The 24,168-nt window shown below is 41.5% G+C and overlaps 1 protein-coding gene across 3 annotated transcripts in view; it reads right to left on the bottom strand.

Annotated features, from left to right (window-relative positions):
* Positions 1 to 24,168, bottom strand: part of fbn1 (fibrillin 1) — a 67,204-nt gene that overhangs the window by 5,527 nt on the left and 37,509 nt on the right. For all 3 annotated transcript variants that reach the window (XM_086025574.1, XM_086025575.1, XM_086025576.1), the window contains 32 exons: positions 23,502 to 23,627; positions 22,920 to 23,045; positions 22,696 to 22,818; positions 22,486 to 22,611; positions 21,994 to 22,119; positions 16,792 to 16,914; positions 16,446 to 16,568; positions 16,222 to 16,347; positions 14,668 to 14,790; positions 14,424 to 14,546; positions 14,149 to 14,316; positions 13,489 to 13,557; positions 13,286 to 13,411; positions 12,068 to 12,190; positions 10,906 to 11,064; positions 10,757 to 10,828; positions 10,517 to 10,642; positions 10,319 to 10,441; positions 9,230 to 9,355; positions 9,032 to 9,148; positions 8,824 to 8,949; positions 8,627 to 8,746; positions 7,097 to 7,222; positions 4,496 to 4,648; positions 4,334 to 4,396; positions 4,141 to 4,266; positions 3,943 to 4,062; positions 3,304 to 3,426; positions 1,921 to 2,052; positions 1,573 to 1,698; positions 907 to 1,113; positions 189 to 314 (listed from right to left, as the gene is read on the bottom strand). In XM_086025574.1, the coding sequence (XP_085881700.1) occupies positions 189 to 314; positions 907 to 1,113; positions 1,573 to 1,698; positions 1,921 to 2,052; positions 3,304 to 3,426; positions 3,943 to 4,062; positions 4,141 to 4,266; positions 4,334 to 4,396; positions 4,496 to 4,648; positions 7,097 to 7,222; positions 8,627 to 8,746; positions 8,824 to 8,949; positions 9,032 to 9,148; positions 9,230 to 9,355; positions 10,319 to 10,441; positions 10,517 to 10,642; positions 10,757 to 10,828; positions 10,906 to 11,064; positions 12,068 to 12,190; positions 13,286 to 13,411; positions 13,489 to 13,557; positions 14,149 to 14,316; positions 14,424 to 14,546; positions 14,668 to 14,790; positions 16,222 to 16,347; positions 16,446 to 16,568; positions 16,792 to 16,914; positions 21,994 to 22,119; positions 22,486 to 22,611; positions 22,696 to 22,818; positions 22,920 to 23,045; positions 23,502 to 23,627 (4,002 nt within the window). The remainder of the gene's footprint in view (positions 1 to 188; positions 315 to 906; positions 1,114 to 1,572; positions 1,699 to 1,920; positions 2,053 to 3,303; positions 3,427 to 3,942; positions 4,063 to 4,140; positions 4,267 to 4,333; positions 4,397 to 4,495; positions 4,649 to 7,096; positions 7,223 to 8,626; positions 8,747 to 8,823; positions 8,950 to 9,031; positions 9,149 to 9,229; positions 9,356 to 10,318; positions 10,442 to 10,516; positions 10,643 to 10,756; positions 10,829 to 10,905; positions 11,065 to 12,067; positions 12,191 to 13,285; positions 13,412 to 13,488; positions 13,558 to 14,148; positions 14,317 to 14,423; positions 14,547 to 14,667; positions 14,791 to 16,221; positions 16,348 to 16,445; positions 16,569 to 16,791; positions 16,915 to 21,993; positions 22,120 to 22,485; positions 22,612 to 22,695; positions 22,819 to 22,919; positions 23,046 to 23,501; positions 23,628 to 24,168) is intronic.

Raw genomic sequence — 24,168 nt, 5'->3', positions numbered from 1 at the left:
ATCTTTTCGGCAAATGCAGTATTCAATGAGAGCCGCTGATGAGATCAACAGACTCGGGTTGTATTTTTCAGCAGTCTACCCGTGTGGTTTTGGCCCTTCACAAGGTAGCGGGAATGGGAACGAGAGTCAGGCATGGCAGGAAACGAGTCCATAAAATTAAGAGAGATGGATGTGAACTGTAGGCTTACCCACACACTGAGTGCCAGTGATGTCTGTGGCGTAGCCGGGTTTGCAGATGCAGTTGTACGAGCCTAAAGTGTTGACACACTGGCCCTGCTTGCATAAGTTCCCCATCACACGACACTCGTCAATATCTGAACAGAAGCGTTCATGTTAATAAACTGATCAAACAGGATAGTGTCAAAATACGGTATTTGTGAGAGCACCCGTTTTCCTGTCTCATTGCTTAAAAAATCAATCCAAACATATTTTTTTCAATAATATGTTCCCAGTAGGCCCACTAGTTGAAACACGGCATTCTGAGTAATATTGTGTTTGTGAAATATGAGCTAAGCAGCAAAATTCACCCCTTTTTAGCCATCTCAGGGAGCGGCCATTTTGTGACTTCTGTCGACTGAAAATGACATCACAACTGCTCAGGGCTCAGCTTCAGAAAACAGGTCAGCCATGATTGGTCATTACCCCAGCCCTGAGCAGTTGTGATGTCATTTTCAGTCGACAGAAGTGACAAAATGGCTGCCCCCGGAGATGGCTAAAAACGGGTGGATTAACTCTTATTCCACAAACGCAATATTTATCAGAATGTCTTGTTTCAACTAGTGGGCTTGCATAGAACATATTGTTGAAAAAATATGTTTGGGTTGACTTCCTCTTTAAGTGGTAAAGTGACAGAAGAATGAGTGTTCGATTCGTTAGAATTATATTGAACTTCAAATTCCACAATACCTCTGCCATTACTGTTATATCCATGTCCCAGAGGACACATTTTCCTGAAGTGGGTGGTCCCAGGGAGTGGACAAAGCTCGCAGTTGTTGCCCCAGCCCCTGCCCCCATCACAGCAACACTCCGACTTGGTCACCATGTTTCTGTTACTGGATGTCATCTGACACAGAGTAGTCAGAACCTCAGTGAAACAGAAGCCCTCGCGGTTATCTAGATGTCGGGAGACATGGGGAAGAGAATGTGAGAGCGAGACAAACTATCACGCGAGCAAACAAAGAGGTGGCTAAAGGGAAGCAGACAAAGCCACCCAGACTGCACCAGACGTGAGGAGATAACCCACACGCACAATCACTAATGTCTGTCAGAAGCCAGATAGCAACTGAGCCTCGGTTTCCCTTGAGTGTTTCTCACAGGCCTCAGTACATCACTTTTGAATCCGAAGTATATATTTAGATTTGGGAGGAAGCCTGTGAAACGATTCTCTTTCCTCTATCTTGACAGTTACAAACACATGGTTATTAACGAGATACCAAAGTGCCACAAAGGGGCTAAAATCGTCTAGAAATGCGAACGATCATTTGCGTCCACGTTGAACAAATGTAACTAGCGTCAACTGTTTGTCAATGTTGAACACGCAAGGCGTTAAGTGGGTATTGCACACATGCTTACCTAAACATTCTGTCTGTGTGGGGTTAGCAATGAATCCCTGGTCACATCTGCAGCGATAGCTTCCCACTGTGTTCTCACAACGGCCGTTCTTACAGATGCCCGGTTTGGCTGTACATTCGTTCAGATCTGAAGCGGACATACAAAAGTAGAACAAATATCAACGTCATATGGTTTCACCATCATCGCCCAAGTTAAACTCTCTAAAAGTCGAAATAAAGCCCAAATAAACTTAATAAGCTTAATAAAGAATCCCATTCAGAATGAAATACACAATCTGTTTACAGTTGCGAAATCTGGGAGTTATTGCCAAAATAAAGGACAACGAGCAATAGGTTTCAACAGTCTTACCTATGCAGCCATCTCCACCCGGGTGGCGTGTGTATCCAGGTGAGCAGATACACATAAATGTACCAATAAGATTCTTGCAGGTCATTCCTCTGCTGGCACAATCATCTAGACCATCTTCACATTCGTTTTGATCTGCAAGAAAAACATACGACGCATTACCAACTCTGAAAATAATAGTACGAACCTACACTATAATTCGCTATTGGTCAGTCCATGTGTGAGTGTTCTTTTTTTTTATTGACCAATCTAAAGCGTTGAAAATGGCTTGCTCTCTTTGACGATGAAATAGTAATGGTTGAAAAAATAATGCTATTTTTGGGTCTCCTGAAAATTGATGATTTTGGACGTACGAGGATTCCGTCCGATGCGAGCGATATGAGCATCAATCATGATGATGGTTCACGTTTACTGTCGCACAAAGTAACTTACCTAAATACAAAACGTGTTGTACAGTACGGTGAATCAACCCATATTTCGCAGTGCTGCATTCACAAATTTGCACATGCACTTTTTTAAACCTTTCCACTTTTGTTGTTTGACTAATTAATAGCTATGAATGTTGCTGCTTCTCTCCCGATAAAGCTATTAGCCGTGTTGTCTATTTTGCCATTACTTGTATTCCCCTTTTTACATTTATCATTGGATGTAAATGAGAAAGGTTAAGTATAATAACTTAATACTCATGTACATTTTGTTTGCCATTTGTGAGGTCACATCAGTTCGTGTTATTTAGGCTTATGCATATTGATGAGCCTCATGTGAAGGTGATTCGTATCCATCCATCCATCCAAGTGATGAATAATTTAACGAATGAATAGTCATTTATGTACCATGGGTTCATGATTAAGCGCATGCTAGATGTATGGCGTTGATGCTTTATGATCCTCTCCATTTTGAGTGCGTTGCCACCATCTATACGCTGCTGGCCATCAATTATTTGCACGTTTTACAATTCACTGCAGGGCAGTTCATCTTTTAATTGCTACATGCACACAGACCTCCAATATGGTCTCCATTAATCTCCTCAATATGACACTGGCGTGGAAACAGGAGTTGAATGTAGACAAGTAGTACGAGGGTTGGTGGTCTGGTTGGAGCTGAGATATAAACAATGACGCTATAGACAATGAGAGGTTCCGTCTGTCTCGGCGCTTCCCTCCAAATACAACTGTTGCTATGGTCCCCATGCCATCTGAGACGGTGGAGGTGTAAACAGTGACTCGTCTTGTTACATTTTCTCAGGCTCTAAGAAGGCTTGAGAAATAGTATGTTATGTAACTTCACGAGGGGTTACTATTACTCGAGTATGTACGTTACTTCATGCGAAATGGCCTGTGACTAAAAGAGCTGCGTTTAGGACTGATTAGTCATTGGTTATGGTACCTTTACACATCCTCTTATCTTCACGCAGCACGTATCCTGTTGGACATTTACACTCGTAGGAGCCCACGACATTAACGCAGCGGAATGCACACAGCAGAGGATTCTGAGCACACTCGTTGATGTCTAAAAGAGAGCACAAAAAAGTTACAGAAGTCCAGTGGTAACAACAAGATAAATTATACATGAAAAAAAACCCTAACCCTGTCATTCATTGTAAGTGCATTGTTACAATAGTTTAATTGAAAATGGCCCGGTTGGTTTTCAATTCAAACCTGTTCTGTTCACTTGGAATGCAAACTTCCCTCCCCTCAAACCAAATCAAACCAAAATAGTTTTACACAGCGTTTGCACTTCAAGTCGATTCTCGAACTGAGACATTCCATGTTCTGACGGTCAGAAGAAACAGAATATAACAAAGATTCTGGTACCATGTGAACATGTGACATTATAGGTCTATCGTAATGAAAAAGGCTGGATGGAAAAAAAGGAAATGAGAAAGTGATTAATGACAGACAGTACAGAAATCAAAAATTAGAGATTCGAACTAAATCATAAATATAATTTGAGGCAAACTAATAATTTGAACTTCACAAAAGTTGCTCCAAAGTATATTTTTGTTTTGCTTTATTTTTGACCCACCTTCGCAGGTCATCATCGGACCAGGCTCAAAGCCCTCCTCACAGGCACACTCAAAGCCTCCGATCACATTTGTGCATGTTCCGTTGCCGCAGGGGTTACCAATTTCACACTCATCAGTGTCTGGAATGGACATAGATATTGAATGTATGTTAATAAACGAAAGAAAGCGAGCAACAGTGGATGATGTGAGACACTTGCCTACACAAGCAAATGTAAATGCCGTGATGTCCAGGTGGTACCCCATTTGACATTCACAGCGGAAAGAACCGTCTGTGTTGATGCACTGGCCGTTTTCACAGGGGTTATTGACACATTCATCAATATCTAAGAGAGAAGCAAAGTTAACCTGACACTTTAGAGGATAAATATTCATGGTAGATAACACTCATACCTTTTGGAACCTCATCGATCCCACGTTGATATCCCTTATTTTTACAGAGAAGGGGATACGCCTCTGGAACATTATATCACAAAAGTCATTAATAGCAAAAAATGTCTGGTAGGAATCAGCATGCCTGTCAGTTTTTTTTTTTCCTGTGTGATGGAAACCTACCCTCTGTCTTGTCAGGGCAGATTTCACAGGGATCTCCCCAGCCTTGACCCGGCATTCCAGTGCAGCAGCATTCTTCCTTGGAAGTGTTCTGAGGCTTTGGAACCTGACATCGTCCATTTTCAAACCTTGTATAGCAGTAGTTGATGCGGACATCTAAATATTGGCAAACGCATGAAACGGAAAACAATAGACGGGATAAAATGAGACAAACAGATAACGTAGACAATTTGAAACAGTATTACAGGCCAAAGCATTTTGAATTAAGCCGAAGAATATAATGAAAGCTAATCAAGTGGTACTTTTGAGTTTAATTTGTTGTTTTACTAAGCTTGTAAATCAGTTGACTTGCTAATTAAATCCACATTCCTCATTGAAATTCCATTAATCTGCTCAAGCCCCCCCAAAGCCATCACATTTTTGTTATGTAATGTAAAAATAGCACAGTATTGTATGAAAACATAAACAAATTATGTAAGTTGAAACAAGCTGAAGTCAAAACAGCAACTGTGCGTCGGTTTGAACAAATTCAAAACCTGCCATATTTTGTTGTCTGTCACTCCAAGAAATGAAACACTAGCCATTAGCAACTGTTAGCATTAGCTGAGCATAAGAAAAAAGTTAACTTTGCTCAATCAAAAAATATCTTTGTCAATTTCACAATGGATTTTAATGAAACTTTGTGGTGAGTAGGTAATGCCAAAGCAGTACATTTAGGTGAGGACAGATTTTGAATCAGTATGTCATCAATGGAATTGTCCAAAGTGTTCATAATGGCTTCTCCTGTGGATAAGGTTGATTATCATTCATTATGAACCCATAAGTTGTCTGATAACCAGAGACGGGAACTTTACCCATTTTTCCTCCTCCTCCGTCTGCGACCTGGGTACCCTTCCATCCTTACTCACAAAAATAATCATCATCCAACCTTGTCCGTCCTCATCCTTTTAAAGTGCTTCCGTCCTTAACATTCCGTCCCAACGCTTACCATATGTACAGTACTTAATGAAGTAACACGTTTTCCACAAGTGTGTTACTGTGAGCTCCCAGATTTGGAGTTTTAAGTTTAAGTTTAATAACAGCAGCAAAGGGAGCTCTTTTTTGGGGGGTTGTTGCTTTACAGTAAAACGCTTAACGCGACTAGGGGAGGTTGGCAAATGGAGAGGATTGTGAGGACTCTTGTTCTTCCGGCCTCTTACTTGTAATGAGAAGCGCATGGTCACACTCTTCTGCTAGCTCTTCACCCAACTGCACAAATAAGCGCCTTGACCACCACAGACCGCACACACATGCGCACGCACCTGGTGAGGTCATGAACACCTGGTGCTGTGTACACAGCCATTTAGTGGGTCTAGTTACTTTGCTCCACAAAGCCAAACCGCAGATATTTCCGCAAATCACGTGATGATTTGTGCACAGATGTTGTGTTAAAATGCATTTAGACGTCAAGCAAAATTGGAAGCATGGACAAAGCAGTCTTTTAAATCCTTGACGGATGGTATTATGAAAATAGAAAATGACACCAAATGTTAGCAAGACTTTATAAAGTATACCTGATCTGATCCAATACAAGACCTAAACAGTATGTCCTGAAAGTCACTAAATACGCACTTCCTTTTTTCTACTTCATTTCAGGTATCATTTGGACAGATGGGAGGCTATTAGCATTTGGCAGTTTAGGCTTTGCAGTATTTGTAAGCATAACATTCCCTTGCCCATGCCTCGCTAATTAACATTGGAAACAGTGCTGCAAAACTGTACACATTTCAGTCTCCAACTGCATTTCAGGGCCATTTTTGAAAGTTTTATAGTTTTCACATTAATCCACAGATTTAGTTTCAAGGAACCTGTGATGGATAGCGTAAATTGGATTATGCATTGGAGGCATGTGACAGCCATAAAGCTTCTCAAACTGCTAATGAACTACAGTTGAGGACAGGAAAACTCGCCAGGGGGAAATTTTGCACCACTGCCCCAATGCCAATTGGTGAGCCATGGCCAAGTGAATGAAACACTTACAAATGGTGCAAAGCCTAAGCTGTCAAAATGCTGATGGCCGCACATCTGTCTGAATGATACCTGAAACAAAATATATGTATCGTGACTTCTTGGACACCCTGTCGCTTTCTCCATTCTTTGCATGTCAATCATCCTTAACCACAAAAACAACTCGAAAACAAGTGACAGGATTCATCCTTGATCTCATTTATTGCCTGTGTTTCTTACCCTCCACCCTGCTGCACTAATTCATCCCCCACCCTTCAGTCAAGCACGATTGACGCAAGGGAGAGCGGTGAAATGCAAACTTTAATCCACCTCTTCAGAACCGGTGATGTCATCGCTTGAGTGTTTCAAAGGAACTCCCTAACAGTGGACTCTGCGCTCCCCCACCCAAGCCCAAAACACGCACATGCAGTACATAAACACACACACACACACGCGAGTGAGGAGATGGGAAGATGGTCGATCCAGAGTCACTCGAGAGCAGCAGGGGCACTGAGTGCTTTCTTGGCGCAGGAGGATAAAGCTACACGGATACAGCTTGCACCTCATCTATAACATACCGGTAGTTTCAAAATAGCCTTGTTTCTCTCAAATACGTACCTAAACATCTGCGTCCCGAGGCAGACAGTTGGAAGCCCTCAGGGCATAAGCAGGTGAAGCTTCCCTCCGTGTTGGAGCAGGTTCCGAACATACAGATCTCAGGTGACTGCGAACACTCGTCAATGTCTGGCACATAAAGAAAATCAAATCAGAATCGGTACAGAAGTTCACCCTGGGGCCTTTTCCTTCATCTGCGTCGGGGTTAATGTGGATGGGGTCAAATCAGTGATGTCAGTAAATCAGAGTTTATTAAAACGTGATTTGTGAACAGAACATCACAGGGGAATAACCTTGCTGTCATGCGTTCGGCCGCCGCAATGACCAGCTGCTGCTCGTACTGTTGTTAAGTATTTAGTGCTGTTCCTTCCTGCTCCCAAGAACAGAGCCCTGAGTAGGAATGTGTCGAAGTCTGCCGAATATCTCTTCATCAGCACCACTACATAAACAATCCAAGCAGTCTGGTTTGGGCCCACTCCCACATGTGAGCGGGAGGAGAGAAATAGACGTGGATGGGGAGCAGCAAAGGCAAAACTACTGTTTTCACAAGCATCAAGAAGGAAGAAATTGACATATTTGGGGGATAACTAAATCATGAAATTTCTTTATTTTGTGAGCAAAATGCCCTAATATGAAACTCGTTGAAATGATGGTTACATATACCGGTAGCTTTTTTTTCTTCTTCTTCTTTTGTTAGAGCTAATTATGTCCGGAGACAACCCATAGCTGGTTTAGGGTTGCAAAAGTGGGTGAATTATGAATCGCAGTTAATATTTAAAGTTGTACATTTTCATAAGAATTAACTGGAATGAACCAGAAATCTGCAATATCAAAGGTTGTTTCGTAAACAATACATTGTTTATGATTTCAAACTTGATAAAAGTTGTACTTATAAATAAATCTGTTGAAAAAAGCCTGCTTTGTAAATGCGAGCAAATTATCCCACTGAGCGGCAAAGTTTTGCGAGTGTTTGCGAACGTGGTGAATGTTGACTTTTTGTCAGGGTTCATTCAAGGTCGCAGACGTTCACCATACATTTGCCATACATCTTGTCATCAGAAATTCCGAACATGCTCAAAATCTTCGCCACCTTTGCAAACCATGACCACTCAGTGGGATACGGGCTTTGTGACCAAACAAAATGTTCAAAATTCATTATATCCAATATTATCCATCAAACCTCCCAAGGAAATTTACCAGAAATGTTCTACCCCTTTGCAGTCCAAAGCCTATTCACCATGTTTATGGAATGTGTTGCTCAACATTTACCCCTGCACCAAGCATAAAGTGCAAGGCAGTTAATTCTGATTTTGCCTGTAGTTTTATGTGCATTTGTATATTACAAGCACAACTCCAAATATATTTCCCAATGTCTGCAAGACTTTGTGAAGGGTGGAATGGTTAATGGAAAGAACGATTTTGGTGTGGATCTAGAAAGCAGATCCTAATTCCTTTTCTGTGCTTGCTTATAAGTAGCCCTGAGCGCTCATGTGATGCTTCGTGAGTGACTGTCTGCTTTCATGTTGAGCTTACCTTCGCAGGTTTCTTCATGAAGAAAATATCCAGGTGGGCAAATGCATCTGTACGAGCCATCCAGATTCAAACAAGTGCCAACGCCGCATGTGCCAGGATTTACGACACATTCATTTATATCTGAGAAGAACGAGGGCGTATGAGGGGCGTACATTTAAATGAGTTGCCATGAAAATACTGTAGCTACACTTTCTTACCTACACACAGTCTTCTGTCGGGCGAAAGTTCATAGCCATCGTTGCACACACACAGGAAGTTGCCCACAGTGTTCACACACTGTCCGTTACGACAGACAGCCCTCTGGCTAGAGCACTCGTCAATGTCTGAACGCAACACAAATACAGTTGTCAATTACCTTTAAACACATGCTGCGGTTCTCACGTCCTTTTTAAGCATGTACGGTACCTATACAATCGCTGTTGTGTGAATTCTGGAATCCGGGGTAGCAGAGACAGCTGTACGAGCCCACGGTGTTCTTACAGGTCCCGTTGCCGCAGGGTTGTTGCTCGCACTCGTCCATGTCTACAAATGTCATTTTAAGTTCAAACAGGATGGCACTCACGAAGAAGACGGACAACAATGTGAGGGTAAAAAATGTCTTACCGACACACATCGACTGGTCCCGGGTTGTTTTAAATCCATTGGGGCAGATGCAGCGGAAGCTACCCAGAGTGTCGATGCACTGGCCGGGATTGCAAACACCGGCGTTCTCGACACATTCATTACGATCTAAGGAAAAGACACACTAACTCATACATAGACCAAAATGCGAACCCCTGCTAAATTGCAGAATTACGCGTCATCGGTGTTCGACGCTGTGCCACAACAAGCCAGGTGGCACTGAGTTTTACTGGAAAAGGTGGAGTGTAAGAGCAAAAAGGCAGAGAAGAGTATATGCCTGTGGTATTCTTGTATGCTCTGTTTGCATGCGTTGCTGCTCCATGTGTGTTAAAGTAGCAGTTTTTTGCTTTAATTACCATAACATCTTTGCCAGTTTCCGTGACCTCGTCTAAGGTATTTTACATTATGTGTTAGCATTAAGCTAGCCGACTTTTGTTCAATGAAATTATATGGTTTGGTTGAACATTTTGGTATTTAAATACACAATCTTTTTATTTATTTTTTTTTTATGAGTGAGTTTTACAATTAACCTTATCTGTTAGTGACAAACATCTTAAAGCAAGCTGGCTTTACTCCTTATTTGAAGAACTACTTTATGTGAGTGAGACAGTGAGAAAAGGCGCTAAAGAACAATTTAAATATTTTTTAATTACGTTTATATGTATTTTAATAAGCTTAAATGTTTTAAAAACATTTAGGAAAGGTAAAACCATCCAAAATATTGCATTGTCTTTCTATTTAGCTTATGTTCACCAATTCTAGTTGAGTTTGAAACGATAAACGGGGGCTTACTATTGATATTCTACATATTTTTTCAATTGTGCATGCCATTGATGTAGTAATTGCCTCCACTAATGCAATAACTTAATGTAATTTACAATCAAGTTTCTGGCAAGAGCAGCTTCAGCTTCAACCAGTGCCCTCTCTCTTGTTTACATTTCTACATTTCAATGATCTTCTACCAGAGCGTTATAATATTTCCTGACATATTAGGAGTCATCTGAACCACTGTGAAATGAGTGAAGTGTCGAGGCTATATTAAAACTCGTGTCATTGAAGGACATACGATACCTAGACATTGTCCCGTCGGGCTGAGGCGATATCCAGGTCTGCACTCGCAGCGGTAGCTCCCAGGCATATTCAAGCAGGCTGCGTTCTGCTGGCACACAGGCCCATTCTGACACTCATCAATATCTAAGAAACATGAGAAGGGGATTTGCTATTAATTTGAGTTGACATCAGGATAAGGAAAGCCATTCAATATTCTACCTTCACAAATCAGTAGCTTGTCATTGTAGATGAAGCCGATGGGGCACTCGCACCTGAAGCTACCGATCATGTTGATGCATACTCCATTCTCACAAACGCCTGGGATTTCCCTGCACTCATCAATATCTAGTGCAAGGAGCAATATAAACATACAATATTTAATACACTACTTGCGAAAAGCTTGTAGTACGCTAAGTAAAGTAAGTAAACATGGCTCAATTGTCATCAGTCAACTTTTACCAATAACTCTTCCAGTGGTGATGTCGATATAATATCCTGGTCTCTCACTGCCGCACAAGATGGCAAACTCATCTGAGTGGAGACAAATTCACTTTACTTTCCCCCGTTCTTTTGTGCGTTCATGATTGTGTGAGTATATGGGACCTCACCGCTGCTGGGCACAGGACACTGCTCACAGGGTTTATTCCACGCACGACCGATGTTGTACGCACAGCAGCATTTCTTTTTGGTCATGTTGAAGGTTAGCTCTCCATCACATGTTCTGTTGTCGGAATAAAAGTTCCTGTAGCAATAGCTCTTCCTCATATCTGTAAGTGATGACAAAACAGTTCAAAATGCATCGTTTTTATCCCGGTTGATGTCGAAGTCCACTGTCAAACGTAACATCAAACAAAGGGAATTACACGTTGTGTATTTAAAACAACCACATGCCTTTGCCTTTAAGTATGTTCGTTTAATACTAACACATAATGGGAAATGCCATACACGGGCTAAGGAACAGCATCTAAGTGGCGGTGTTATAATGCGCTAAGCAACGGCTATTTGAACACAAACTGTACAGTAACATATATAGACGGACAAAAAAATACTCATGGCATATATTCTTTATGTTCTATAAAAAATGACTAATATTACGACGTTACTGAGTTACTTATAGTGGTTGTTAGTCTTCTTCGTTTGACAGCATTATATTGACCCCGGTGGCCAAGTTGTGCACGTTAGAATAAGCAGAAATGAATTAATCATGATGCAAAAACTGTTTAATTCTTTACATTATATTTAATTATGTTGTCACTAAACGTTTTTATAAGATACAATATTACAGAGGGCGTTTTTCCTTATTATAAACACTTTTTTTTAAATGTTTTTTGTGGGGTGCTGGCTGGGACAGATTCATGATATTTCCCCTTCATTTTAATGGGGGAAGATGATTTAAGACGCAAGTGTTTTGTGTTAAGAGCGCGGTCACAGAACGAATTAAACACATACTGTGTCTCAATGCACCACTACAAGTGTCTGATATTGTCATTATTGAATTTAAACTGACACATGTTGTAAATACTGTACAACTTAAAACTCCTTGGTGGAGAGGATAATTATATTTACACCATACATATTCAGACCTGGTGTGATTGTGAGTGCGGATGTTTATTTGTCTCTGTGTGTGCCCTGCGATTGGCTGGCAACCAGTTCAGGGTGTCCCCCGCCTACTGCCCGAAGACAGCTGGGATAGGCTCCGGCACTCCCGCGACCCTTGTGAGGATAAGCGGTATCGATGATGGATGGGTGGATGGACATATTCAGACGTACCCATGCAATTGTTTCCTCCATTGACTTGCATGTAGTCCACGGGGCAGATGCAGGTGTAGTTTCCAATGGTGTTGTAACACTGGCCGGGCCCACAAATACCTGGGCGCTCACACTCATTGATATCTGCGCACAAAAATTGGTATTAAATTCACATTCACTTGCTACTTAGATTGTAGGAAAGCACTTGACAAAGCAACCATTTTAGAACACAGTGATTTTTGATACTCCAATTCAAATTTCCAATTTAAATGAATAGTTCAATGCAATGAACACATATTTTCCTTATTCATACACACTTTTTAGTGTAAGATAATAATCATTTCAAAGCTGTACTACATCTGGGTTCCATTTTTAAGACAGTCTGGTTTAACAAAAAGACTGAGTGCCTGTGCCGGCAGTATTTCAGGGAATAAAAGTCCAGGGGAATGATTTTTCATTTGTGAAAGACATTTGTGCTTCCAGAGAGAGATGAGTGAAATTGGATAATTTGCAAGTCAGCTGGGCGGGGGAATAAAGATTAAAAGCTAAAAAACAAATGACCCCCCCCCCACACACACACACACTTCTGAGAAGGAACTGTTCATCCACTAAGGAAAGTACATTCAGATTCATTAACGCCCATTACACGGTTTTGCTCACAAGTGATGGGACATGGTGATTTCCTAGGAATGTTGTAGAAGTGATCATTTGAAAATCTAAACACTGGTAGATATCAATACAAATATTGTTGCTAAAGATATTTATCGCTTTATTATTGTGAGAACTCTTTAAACTCTTCAATGTCACATAAATGTATAACATGAATTATTAGTAATAACATATACAGTAGCCAAAGAACCTGAATAAAAGTAATTTGAGCAAACGTGTCATTTCAGAAGTGTGAATCAAACTGGTAGCCCTTCGCAATAATCGGTACCCAAGAACTACCGGTAGTTATCAGTCTCAAAAAGGTTGGTGACCCCTGAGATAACCACAGTCGTTTGCTTTTGTGAAGTATGACTTTGATGTTGGACATTACTCAATGACAGCGTAATACATTTGTCATTTTTTTTGCATATTAAATGAGCAAATGATGTTGTGGTGGGCAGCAGTATATGTACATATATAAGGTAACGATGTGGAACTCAAGCAAGATGTCGTTGTTTTGATTTGCTGAAAAGTAGCTATTTTGGAGTTGCCCAACGGTATCTATCCGTGTGGTGCGTCATCATTAAATACCTTCACAGATTCTGGTATCTTGGTTGAGTGAAAAACCTCTCGGACATTCACACTGGAAGCTCCCAAAGGTATTGATGCACTTCCCTCCCTGACACAAGCCCGGCAGTTCCTGACACTCATTGATGTCTGTCAGAGAAGAAAAATCACAATGAGGGGGTGTTTTCCGTGCACCAGTCATCCTAGCTCAAATGTTAGCATCTGACCTTCCAAGATGACAGTGATGGGGTTCGGTCTGAAGCCTTCACCACCTGGACACAGCGTCTTATACTCGGCTGTGGGGCACAATGTCAAATCATAAAAGATGTCAAATCAACAAATGTATGTGAAGGTCATCAGGTGGAGCTTTGTTGTCGTGAAACGTAGATGGAAGTATAATAAAGATACTTTCGACCCATAGAAAGCATTCCTTACGAGGTTTCCGACCATCTGCTGGCAATTTTCACACTAGTTGCACAAAGCGCTCTCATTTTCTCAGTCACACCAATTATGGTAAACACACATACACACATTCAGGAGTCAGTCTGAAGCCTGAATGTTGGCAGTGTATTGAATGACAACATTTATCCAAGCCTGACATTTCTGCTGACAGTAATAATAACAGGAAATGACTTCAAGTGATTCAAGGATTCTAATAAGCAAATTGGTTCATTTCCTGTGACTAATCATACAAAACAGTCAACTGTCACTGATCACAGTCTGATGGCTCATGCACACCATTTTTCTTGTTTATGGGGGGGTTGACGTGCTCGCTGCAATTCCACAAGCTCTGGCAAACCTCAAATGACATCACAGTATCCTAAATTGGCAATATAAAGAGAGAAGTACAACGCGTGTCATGTCAAAGAAAGGACTTGTTGACCTACTGTAGTTGAGAGATGGGCATAATTCACACGGGTTTCCCCAAGCATGGCCCAGAGAACAGCAACAAGATGCCTTAGAAACACCGACTCCAATCTCATTGGAGCAGTCCAAACTCTCGGATGAGTCTCCTCTGGGACGCACATCCAGGTAGCAGCTTCCAGAGCGAGTGTCTGTTTGTGTAACAAAACAAACAAACCAGGTGTATTTTTCTCCCCGTTCACCTCAGTATGTTGTCAGTAACTAATCATAAACATGTAAAGGAGTTTTTGCATCTCACCTACGCATCCCACCCGGGTGGGGTTAAGCTCAAAATCTGGGGGGCAGTTACAATGGTAGCTTCCGGGGATGTTAACACAATTTCCATTAATGCAAATGGTTGGGTCTGCACATTCGTTGACATCTGAGAAAAGACAATGCAAAAAGTTTCAAAAGTCTCATTTACATATATACAATAAATCCATGAGTGCCATACATGTTGTCAATCAACTTTTCTACGGCAAAATAGACAATGGTCATCATACCTGTGCAGTTGCCGCCACTTCTGTCCAGTTCATAACCAATGTTACAGTCGCACCTGAAAAGGCCTGGAATGTTCTTGCAACGTCCATTGACACAAATGTCAGCGAAGGTACATTCGTCAATGTCTGTGAAATACAGAGAGAGGAAGAATGAAATAATGAAAAGGTGGTACAACAGAGAGGGATGGAAGGCCAGAGAGGGCAGGCCAAGGGCTGAGGGATTACGGGATCATGGGTGGAAAATTGTCAGCCTGCAAAGTGAAGGCCTCACTCACGTCTCTCCAGATTGATACTTTGGGGGTGAAGAAAAAATGGCACGACATCTCCAGACTGACACACGCATAAAGTATGCGAGGTGTGTCAGAAAACTTCCAGGACTGGTGTTACAAGATATAGTCAAATCCAAACTACAAGTTTTCCCCTTCAAACTAAGCCTCCTGAAGTCTAATGCACTCGCTCAGCCTTTTCTGTCATCTTGATGTCATCCAGATCTTCAGATCAGTTTTCTTAAATGAGCTCGGTGAAGAGGAATCACACGAAGCCAGGTTGGAAAGTAGGCAAGTTTCTCCGGTCTGGTGATGTTCTTCATGGCGAGGAACTGTCAGATGCTCAAGGCAATGTGAGCAGGCGCGTTGTCCTATAAACGTGTTGGTTGGTCGTCTGGCCCTCATTGAATGGAAAAACTTGTTTGTATTTTGGGGTTGAAATATATCTTTTATGATGCCAGTCCTGGAACGTTTCTGACGCTTTGTACACAACTTGAGAAGCTTACCAAGGATTTCGTACTACGCTCATGTCCTTTTTCTTCTGAGGTGAGAAAAGGAAGGACAGGAAAGGTCATCTTAGGATGTCTGACGCATCCACACAATGACTTCGGTCTACTCATTCAATTAGATCCTGAGACTTATGGCTTAAGGACTGAATCACAGTCATCTGCTCCCTGTTTTTTTTTTTTTTTTTTGTGTTCATCGTTAAGGTCAACTTCTGTACATGCAATAATCTATTACCTCAATAGTTTGACTATTCATGTTTATTTTCAAATCAGGCCCATGAATTGTCAATAGTTAACATAAGGTGACCAGATGCCCCTCGACACACACACATTTTGGGACCTACAGTCCTTCAGTCACTGTTTATGCAATCAATTGTAGTTTGATGTGTTGACCTTGTCTGAGATAAATAAACTAAATTGTCACATGCTAGCTACATACTTTAAGAATGCTTTCTTGCTTTTTGATCGATTATTTATTCGCCCACAGATGTTATGATGGAATGATAAACTAACCTTTCGCAACTTTTCATCTTTTTGTTAGTAGGCTACTTTATCCTGCTTTTCATCCGTGTCACCATAACTAAATCAACCAAAAAGAATCTTTTATAATTTGTGCATGACTTATCATGCCCCATTCCAATACCTCATGAGTACCATTTGAATACATTCTCTGTTTGGATGAATTTGTTTTTTTCGCAAGAGGATAAACAAGATTCCATTCATGACCAAACCATTTTAAATCAGTCCAAATGATTCTATGCTCTGCTGCCGGGATCTTGTCTTACCCTCACAAGCTTTGCCATCGGCGGTGGCGGTGAAGCCCATGTCACATTCGCAGCGGTAGCCGCCAGGCATGTTCAGACAGTGGCCACTCTCGCACAGGTTGCCATTCTCTGCGCACTCATCACTATCTGCATTTGGAGGTCACACAAAACAGACAGTCTGAGAACACATAATAATAGATTACATTTGTTCACTCTAAGTCGGGCTTCTGGCTTGCATGTGTGACCTGAGCAATAGAAGCCGTCCCCAGAAAATCCATCCTTGCATGCGCACCGATACGAGCCCATGGTGTTGACACACTCGGCGTTGTTGCTGCACATGTGGGTCCCATTGGAGCACTCGTCCAGGTCTTTAACAAAAAAAAAAAACAAAAAAAAACATTCAAACATAACATGAATTGACATTTAGATTTGTGTACAGTACGGTAAAGGGTGAAAAACATTTGAACGAATAAAAGGTGTAACTCAAATGAAACTGCCAATTCTTAACAAATGCATTATAGAATTGTATTGTGGGGAAGTGTGTTATAAAGTCTACTTTTGTAGCGTTTTAGCGTGTCATGTTTGAGTTACCTGTGCATTTAAGGCCGTCGCCAATCCACCCTGGAGCACAGTTGCATTTGAAGCTACCTGCTGTATTGGTGCATGTTGCATGGCGGTCACAGTTGTGGGCTCCAATTTCGCACTCATTGATATCTGTCGAAGTGAGGAAAAATTGACAAAGACGTCATGGTTAAAACATTTGAAATGGCGTTTCATTCCAGTGCGTGTCTTCACATGATCGAGTTCATTAGATTTCAATTGCATCAAAGCAGAAGCGGGAAATCGCAGAACTTAAAACCTTTTGGCTGGCTGCAAGGAGAGATGACCTTTAGGGATGACGATAATAACAGATTCTAATTACCACTGCTACAAAAATGCCTTCCTGTGTGTGTTTAATTATGCAATTGAAGTCAATATAGTGAACACAGACACATACAACTACAGACATTCCAACTTGTTTCTTAACTTACTAATTGTGACTTCTTTCTAAAGTCTTGCATTTGGCCAACCACATTTTGTATGCAACTCATCTCTCGCCCTTCTTCAACCCCTGACGTCTGGAGTTTGGCCTCTTTTACTTCCGCTTCTCCTCTCTAGTGCCCCCTTTCCTACCCAGAAAGGGGCCTAGGTGGTGATGATGGAAGTGAGGCTGTTGCTGTAAGGATTCTGTATCGACCAATCGGTCGGTCATAAGGGGAACCACTTCCTTGGAGGTGTCAACCTGCAGTACTTCACTTCATTAAACGGACTCTCACCCTGTTTAAACTAACATTATACAGCATCATATCTTTTGATAAATGTCACCACTCAGCATCCATTGCAGCCTTGTCATTACACACACTTGGGGCGAGTGTGTCGCCCCTTTCAAGGTTCCTCTTTTTTTTTTTCCCAAAATGGGTTTTCTTTGAGTTTTTCCTTGCCCAGATAGGGGGTGTTATAAAGGAACGTCGTTGATTTTTGCGAATTGTGGACCTGGTAAACCCTGTGAGACTCTTTTGTGATTAAAGTCTTTACAAATAAACTTAACTTAAATCCATCCATCCATTATCTGTACCGCTTCTCCTCACAAGGGTCGCGGGGCGTGCTGGAGCCTATCCCAGCTGTCTTTGGGCAGTAGGCGGGGGACACCCTGAACTGGTTGCCAGCCAATCGCAGGGCACACAGAGACAAACATCCGCACTCACAATCACACCTAGGGCCAATTTGGAGTGTCCAATCAACTTACCATGCATGTTTTTGGAATGTGGGAGGAAACCGGAGTGCCCGGAGAAAACCCACGCAGGCACGGGGAGAACATGCAAACTCCACACAGGGAGGCCAGAGCCGGGATCGAACCCACGACCTCTGAACTGTGAGGCGGACGTGCTAACCAGTCGACCACCGTGCCGCCTAACTTAAATCCTTGAATTAAAATTAAAATGATCTACAACAGTTAATTCTATTTGTATTATTTGCTATGGTAACATTTCCAAATTCCAAACAAATTTGAAGTCACAGTGTGTCCAAGAGCGGACTGTGTTCAACTTTAAAGGTTCCACTGTACAACATTAATGACAGCAAATCTGAAATAAAACAACCCACCTAGTAGTTATTCAGGGTCCGATTTACTATGATCCCAGATAACAGACCCTAAATTCCATGTTTGCTCTAATAGATGCGCATTCTGGGTGTGTTGAGCGTGATTGAGTAAAATTGCGATCTTTTACCCATTTATCCCAAAATTGCGTGTTCACGCACTTTAACAGACTACATGTGCTGTTAGCAAGAGGTGTAAAAGGGGCTTATAAGTGAATATGAGACAAGAGTGAATACATTAGCACAAAGTGTCTTTTTCTTTTTTTTCCTTTCATGGTGAGTTCAAGTAGGGCTTCAGACAAGCAGCAAGTTGTCCTGGGTTGTTGGAGCTGCGTGTATCCATAAGGCGACGCAAACCGGCTCCTGAAACCTCCCTTAAAAGAGGGTTTTGGCCACCATGGAACATTTGGAGAGAACCCAAAGCACAAAATGAAGTTCAAAGTGATGGAATTGGAAGTGTTAGTGGAGGAGGCAAACAAAAATTGTACTAAATCTATCACTTCGTGAAAGCGATCCTATGTTTGATTTAACTCGCCCCAAGTGTGTGGCAATTGGGTGGAAACGTGAATGTCTATCCTGTGTAGCATTTCATTTAAAATTTGTGACAGTCCCTCCCAAAAAATGCTCTTGGAGAGGCCAGCGCCAATTGTCACAGAGTTGAAATGACCCAGATGCACAGAAATGCAGAGTTGAAAGGAGTATGCTCATGATCTGGTGATCTGGCATGACTTCTTCTTGTGACAGGGGTGTGTGATTGCATATGTGGGTGTGTACAATGAGTGCATCTAGTTTGTCCTTATCTGTTTTGAACTCAAAGATATTCGTACTCGTGAGACAAACTCTTTTTGAGAGTAGTAAATTAGTAACGCAAAACATTGTCGATTAGAGATCAGCTCTGCTGGTTTAGTCTGCTCAAAGGCTATGTCTTATTTACACCGCATTTAATGATGGGGTTAATATGAGGGTGGCTTAACCATAAATCTCCCTGGGTCACAGAAGGAATTAAATCTAATTTTCTTCCAAGCTTTGATGTTATAGGACACTCATACAAAACACAAAGAAGACAAGAAGTGTGTCGGCGGTCACAGCTGGCGTCAGCGATACGGTTCCGTTTAACGCGGCAAATGTTTGACAGATGATGAGCAACAAAGGGAAACAAATAAATAGAAATATGCCAGCTGTCTTGTGCCAGCTTCACATCCTGTCTGAAAGTAAAAATGTTTGCTATTATGGCACTGCAGTAACACCTGCGGTGGAAAAGTCCACTAGTCAAGCACATCATCTTGATATTCTCCAGAACAGCTAAGACACCACCCGACTTGTAACACACACTAGAACATCTCCACCCATCTAAACTTTCCAATCAGCTCCTAAACACACAAATACAACACATGAAAAAAGTCAGGGACCCTGCCCTGTGGTTTTCAGTGTTGTGGGATACAACTGACACATTATCCTGATGAGAATGCCATCAAAAGCTTGACCAGATGTCATTAATTCTCATCCATGCACGACAATTGATCAAAAGACAATCATGCACTGACTTGAGTGGAAGGGAAAACTATCATTTATGGCAGGACCAGCCTTTTTAAAAAAAAAAAATCAAAATCACAGTGACTTCCATACAAGAAGACAATATAATTTATGAATGTACTATAGAACATACTGCTTATATTGAGAGTCAATTTTTACTTATTTTTACTTTACTAATAACTCACAAGACTATACTGCATTAAGTCAAGTAAAAAGCCAGGCACACAGTAGTACATTTGTGTGTTGACGTGTGCCTTTACAAGGTATGGCCTGGTGAGTGAGGTCAGGTGCTCTAAAAACATCCTGCTTGAGAGAAATTGCTGTCATGGTTTCTCAATATTGTGGAGCTTAAGTTCCCAAACTGTGAATAAGAATTGGCTGTATTGGATATTTCAAAGGGACCAGGAAAGCAAGCGTGTATATAGCTACTTTTAATCACACATCAGACAGTCTGTTTATTTTTGTCTGAAGGTAGACATGCTGCTGCTGAGTGTGCGTCTGACTCATTTTAGCGAGTTGAGGCCAAATCAGGTCCCAATCCAAGCTGTCAACTAGTCCTCCCCACCAGTCTTTTAAGCGCATTGTAAATCAGAATTCACTCAGACTAGACGAGCAGCTACTTTAAACTCTATCGGGCCGGATGGGCTTTGTATTTATGTGTTCTGGAGTCATCTTAGGTGATTACAGGCTGCAGAGCTCCTCCAACTATCACGTAATGTTTAACTCACCTTAATGAAAGAGCAGCAACGGTATAAACAATAGTGCAATGTGATACCCGCGTTTGAAATAAAAGAATCACTGCTCCCGTTGCCGATGTTGTGTGAGTGTGTGTGTTAGCTCTCCAATGTGTTCTCAGATGATGGTGAGTAATGCTAGAGCTACCTCTGGTTAGCCAGATATCACCCTCACCAGATAAACCCGCTGTTGAATCGAACCAAAGGCACAACTCTTTTTAACTTCCTCACTTTCACTTATGTTTTTAGCACTGACAGAGACGTTAAAAGTCCTTACACTACACGGAAGCAGAGATGTGTAAAAAAGAAAGACGGGTGAAAGTACCGATTCAACTCCTTTTCCTAAGTAAAATAAAAAAGTACAAAGTACAATACAAAAGTTTTTTTTTTACTGTGAATTATATACAATACCTTTTTGATAACTTGACACAACATTTTTTTTTTTCCAACCAGGAGCTAGCTAGCCTTGCTAAGGTCTTTATGGTATCAAAACTCCGTGTTCCTATAGCTTTGCTAACACGGTGAACTGACAAACTAAAAATACTAAATTAAAAAAAAAAAAGACTAGTAAAATAAGAAGTACTGATTCAGCTCCTGTATTTAAGTACAAGTAATACAGTACAAACTGAAATATACTTCAGTACAAAATTAAAATGTAAAAATGTATTCTTACAGACTATATGCAATACCATTGTGCCAATTTGATAACTTGGCACAATGAAAGTGAAAGTTTGCCAATAAAATAGTTTCCCTCTTTTATCAACAAGCGCTCATATTAAGAAAAAAATAGGTCATGTTACGTGTCACATGTTGTTGCTTTTTTTAACCAAGAACTAGCTAGCGGTGGCTTAACCAAAACAAAACATGCCGACAACAACAAACTACTATCTTGAGCCTTCAGCACACTGAGCGACGCAGCCAAAACTGCCACAAGTGCCACACAGTGTGCAGAATTCTCCAACTATTCTTTTATGAGAGGCTCACCATTGACCACTTGCTTGGAATAGTTAGTCAATGGTGTTTCAACATCTCAGATGAAACAGTCAATCAAAAATGCACATGAGCTTTCACAGACAAAACCCCCACATAGGCTATCAATGCAGTATGTGAGATATACTGTGTTTTACAAGAACACTCAACCACATTTATCATTTCAAATCATATGTACCTATGACTAGAAAGCAAAGCACGGGTGCAGCCATTGAATGAGGTGATGCATCATTGCCAGCCACTCATTACCACTCATTTCCTCTCTTTGTGGCAATCTGCTTCTTCCTTGACAATCACGCCATGCTTTCGTGGTTCAATGAAAATCCTGTCTTATTTCAGTCATGGTTTGTCGCATCGTGCAGGACAAGAAAACACGCCGACGTATGTTAGTGCCGCTCACCTGTGCAACCTGTAGTTCCTTTGCGTACCGAGTATCCCAGATCACAGTGGCAGATGAAGGATCCCTTAGCGTTCTCACAGTTCCCACTCAGGCAGATGTTGGGATTGAGCTCACACTCGTCCACATCTGAAGAGTCAACAAAGACAAACAGTGAAATGATGGACAAGCATGTGTTTTATTTTAATAAGCAGCACAATGGGCACTTGTGCCGACCTATTCATGAGTGCTCAAATCATTGTTTTGGGCTTTTTGTTTTCTTTGTAAGTGGAATCAAGCATTTAAATGTCACACATTCCTCTCCACCACAATGTTCACTTTAATATCATCAACAACAATATTACTCACTGCTCGCTCACGCACTCTGAGTCATAACATTTTATTCACATGACACATCTTTTGTATAACGTTTCAAATTATCATAAGTTCCCCCACTAAAGCAATTAAGTGTTAAGCTGCAAAATTTTGTTTTGGGTATAAAATGATGTCCGTTACCCAGGCAAGTTTTCATATCCTCGGATGACATGAAGCCATCAAAGCAGAGACACTGGTAGGTCCCCGGCGTGTTGGTACACTGGCCTCCATCACAGATATCTGGACTCTCCTCACACTCATCAATATCTGAAAAGAAGATATGCGTTCAAACATGTAGAGCTGTTTCAAATATGAAGAGGGAAGAATGAAAACGCGATGTGGGCTTATTACCTGTGCAGCTTCTCAGATCAGGCATTAGAGCGTATCCATTATGGCAGCTACACTCATAACTGCCTTCTGAGTTTGTGCAAAAATTTTCACACCCTCCATTCTCAATGGTGCATTCGTCGATGTCTGAGAGGAAGAAAAACGGACAAAAAAAACAAAAAAACATGACATACTGCTAGGATGTATTATCAATATGCATTTCTATAAGTAATATACGGAGCACGCACCCACACAGGCCAGCCTGTCCACAGTAGATTTGTAACCTGTGTCACAGACACACTGGTAGCGTCCAATCATGTTGACACATTGGCCATGCCTGCACAGTCTGTCGCTCAGCTCACATTCATTGATGTCTGGGGAGAGCAAATTTTACTGACTCAAGTAAGGCAAAGAAAAGACATGGTCAAAAAAATGATCGGCTTCAGGCTCATAACGCACATCATATCAAACAGTTAAACTACAACTGGTGCCTTCCAAGTTTTGTTTTGATTTGTTTTTGCAATTGTCAAGTCTTTGGTTCTCATGCATCTATCAGCATCTAAAGACCTGACTCAGACACTTGGACCGTACGCCGAGCCCCAGAGAGCTCACAGAACGCCGAGGCAGAAAGATGGGAAGGAGCCAACACTTGTCAGTCGAACTGTCCGCTTAATGACAAGCTTTCCCCACTCATCATCTATCCACACCTTTTTTTAATTGCCACAGAGCCAAAGTGGGAATTTCATTTGCCAAAGGAATGGATGAAGGCTCAAATGAAAACGTTTTGAGTGGTCCACCCAACTCTTCATTCTGACAACCTCATCACTCACCTAGACAGGCCGAGCCATCGGGAGCGATCTCATGTCCCTCGGGGCACAAGCACTGGAAGCTGCCTTCGTTGTTGACACAGGCGCCTCCCCGACACAGCATAGGATTGCGTTCACACTCATCGATGTCTGATGGGGAAGAAGAAAGACTTGGAGATATGTGTGAAAAAAACTTCGGGCTGTCTGGCTGGATGTGACCTTAGTGACCAGGAATGACTTATTGAAATGAAGTAATTCATTAAAGGCGGCATGAATCATTGAGTCTGGCTTCCTTTGTTAATCTAACCTGCTTTTTTTTTGTTGTTGTTATTATTGTGTTGCCAATCGTGGGCTAACATCCTCAGCCAACAAAAGCACTGACGCTCACCATTTAGTGAGCACTTCCCTCAAGAATTTTAATCAGGTTGGCCAAATATAATACAGAACAGAAATAGGGCAACAATTATTTTCTCAGATGGTAAGACTGGAAGCTGCGCATAAATATTTTTTAATTGCAGGGTCCATGTGCATTACAATGCCTTGAGTTCAACTATGTAATAAAGGGCAATTATCTTTATGGTGCCATGAAAAACGATTGAGTGACGGGCTGCAAGGGTTGTGTGCCCCATGGGGGTTTACATTAAGATTACATCAGCCATATGAACAGTAAGTTCCAGGTCTGACATGTTAG

The sequence above is a fragment of the Filicampus tigris genome, chromosome 3 (genome assembly GCF_054856515.1).
Source record: "Filicampus tigris isolate MCC_2025a chromosome 3, RoL_Ftig_1.0, whole genome shotgun sequence".
In the NCBI taxonomy this organism is placed as follows: Eukaryota; Metazoa; Chordata; class Actinopteri; order Syngnathiformes; family Syngnathidae; genus Filicampus; species Filicampus tigris.
The sequence above is the reverse complement of the archived record's forward strand: the minus strand, read 5'-3'. Positions and strand labels throughout refer to the sequence as shown.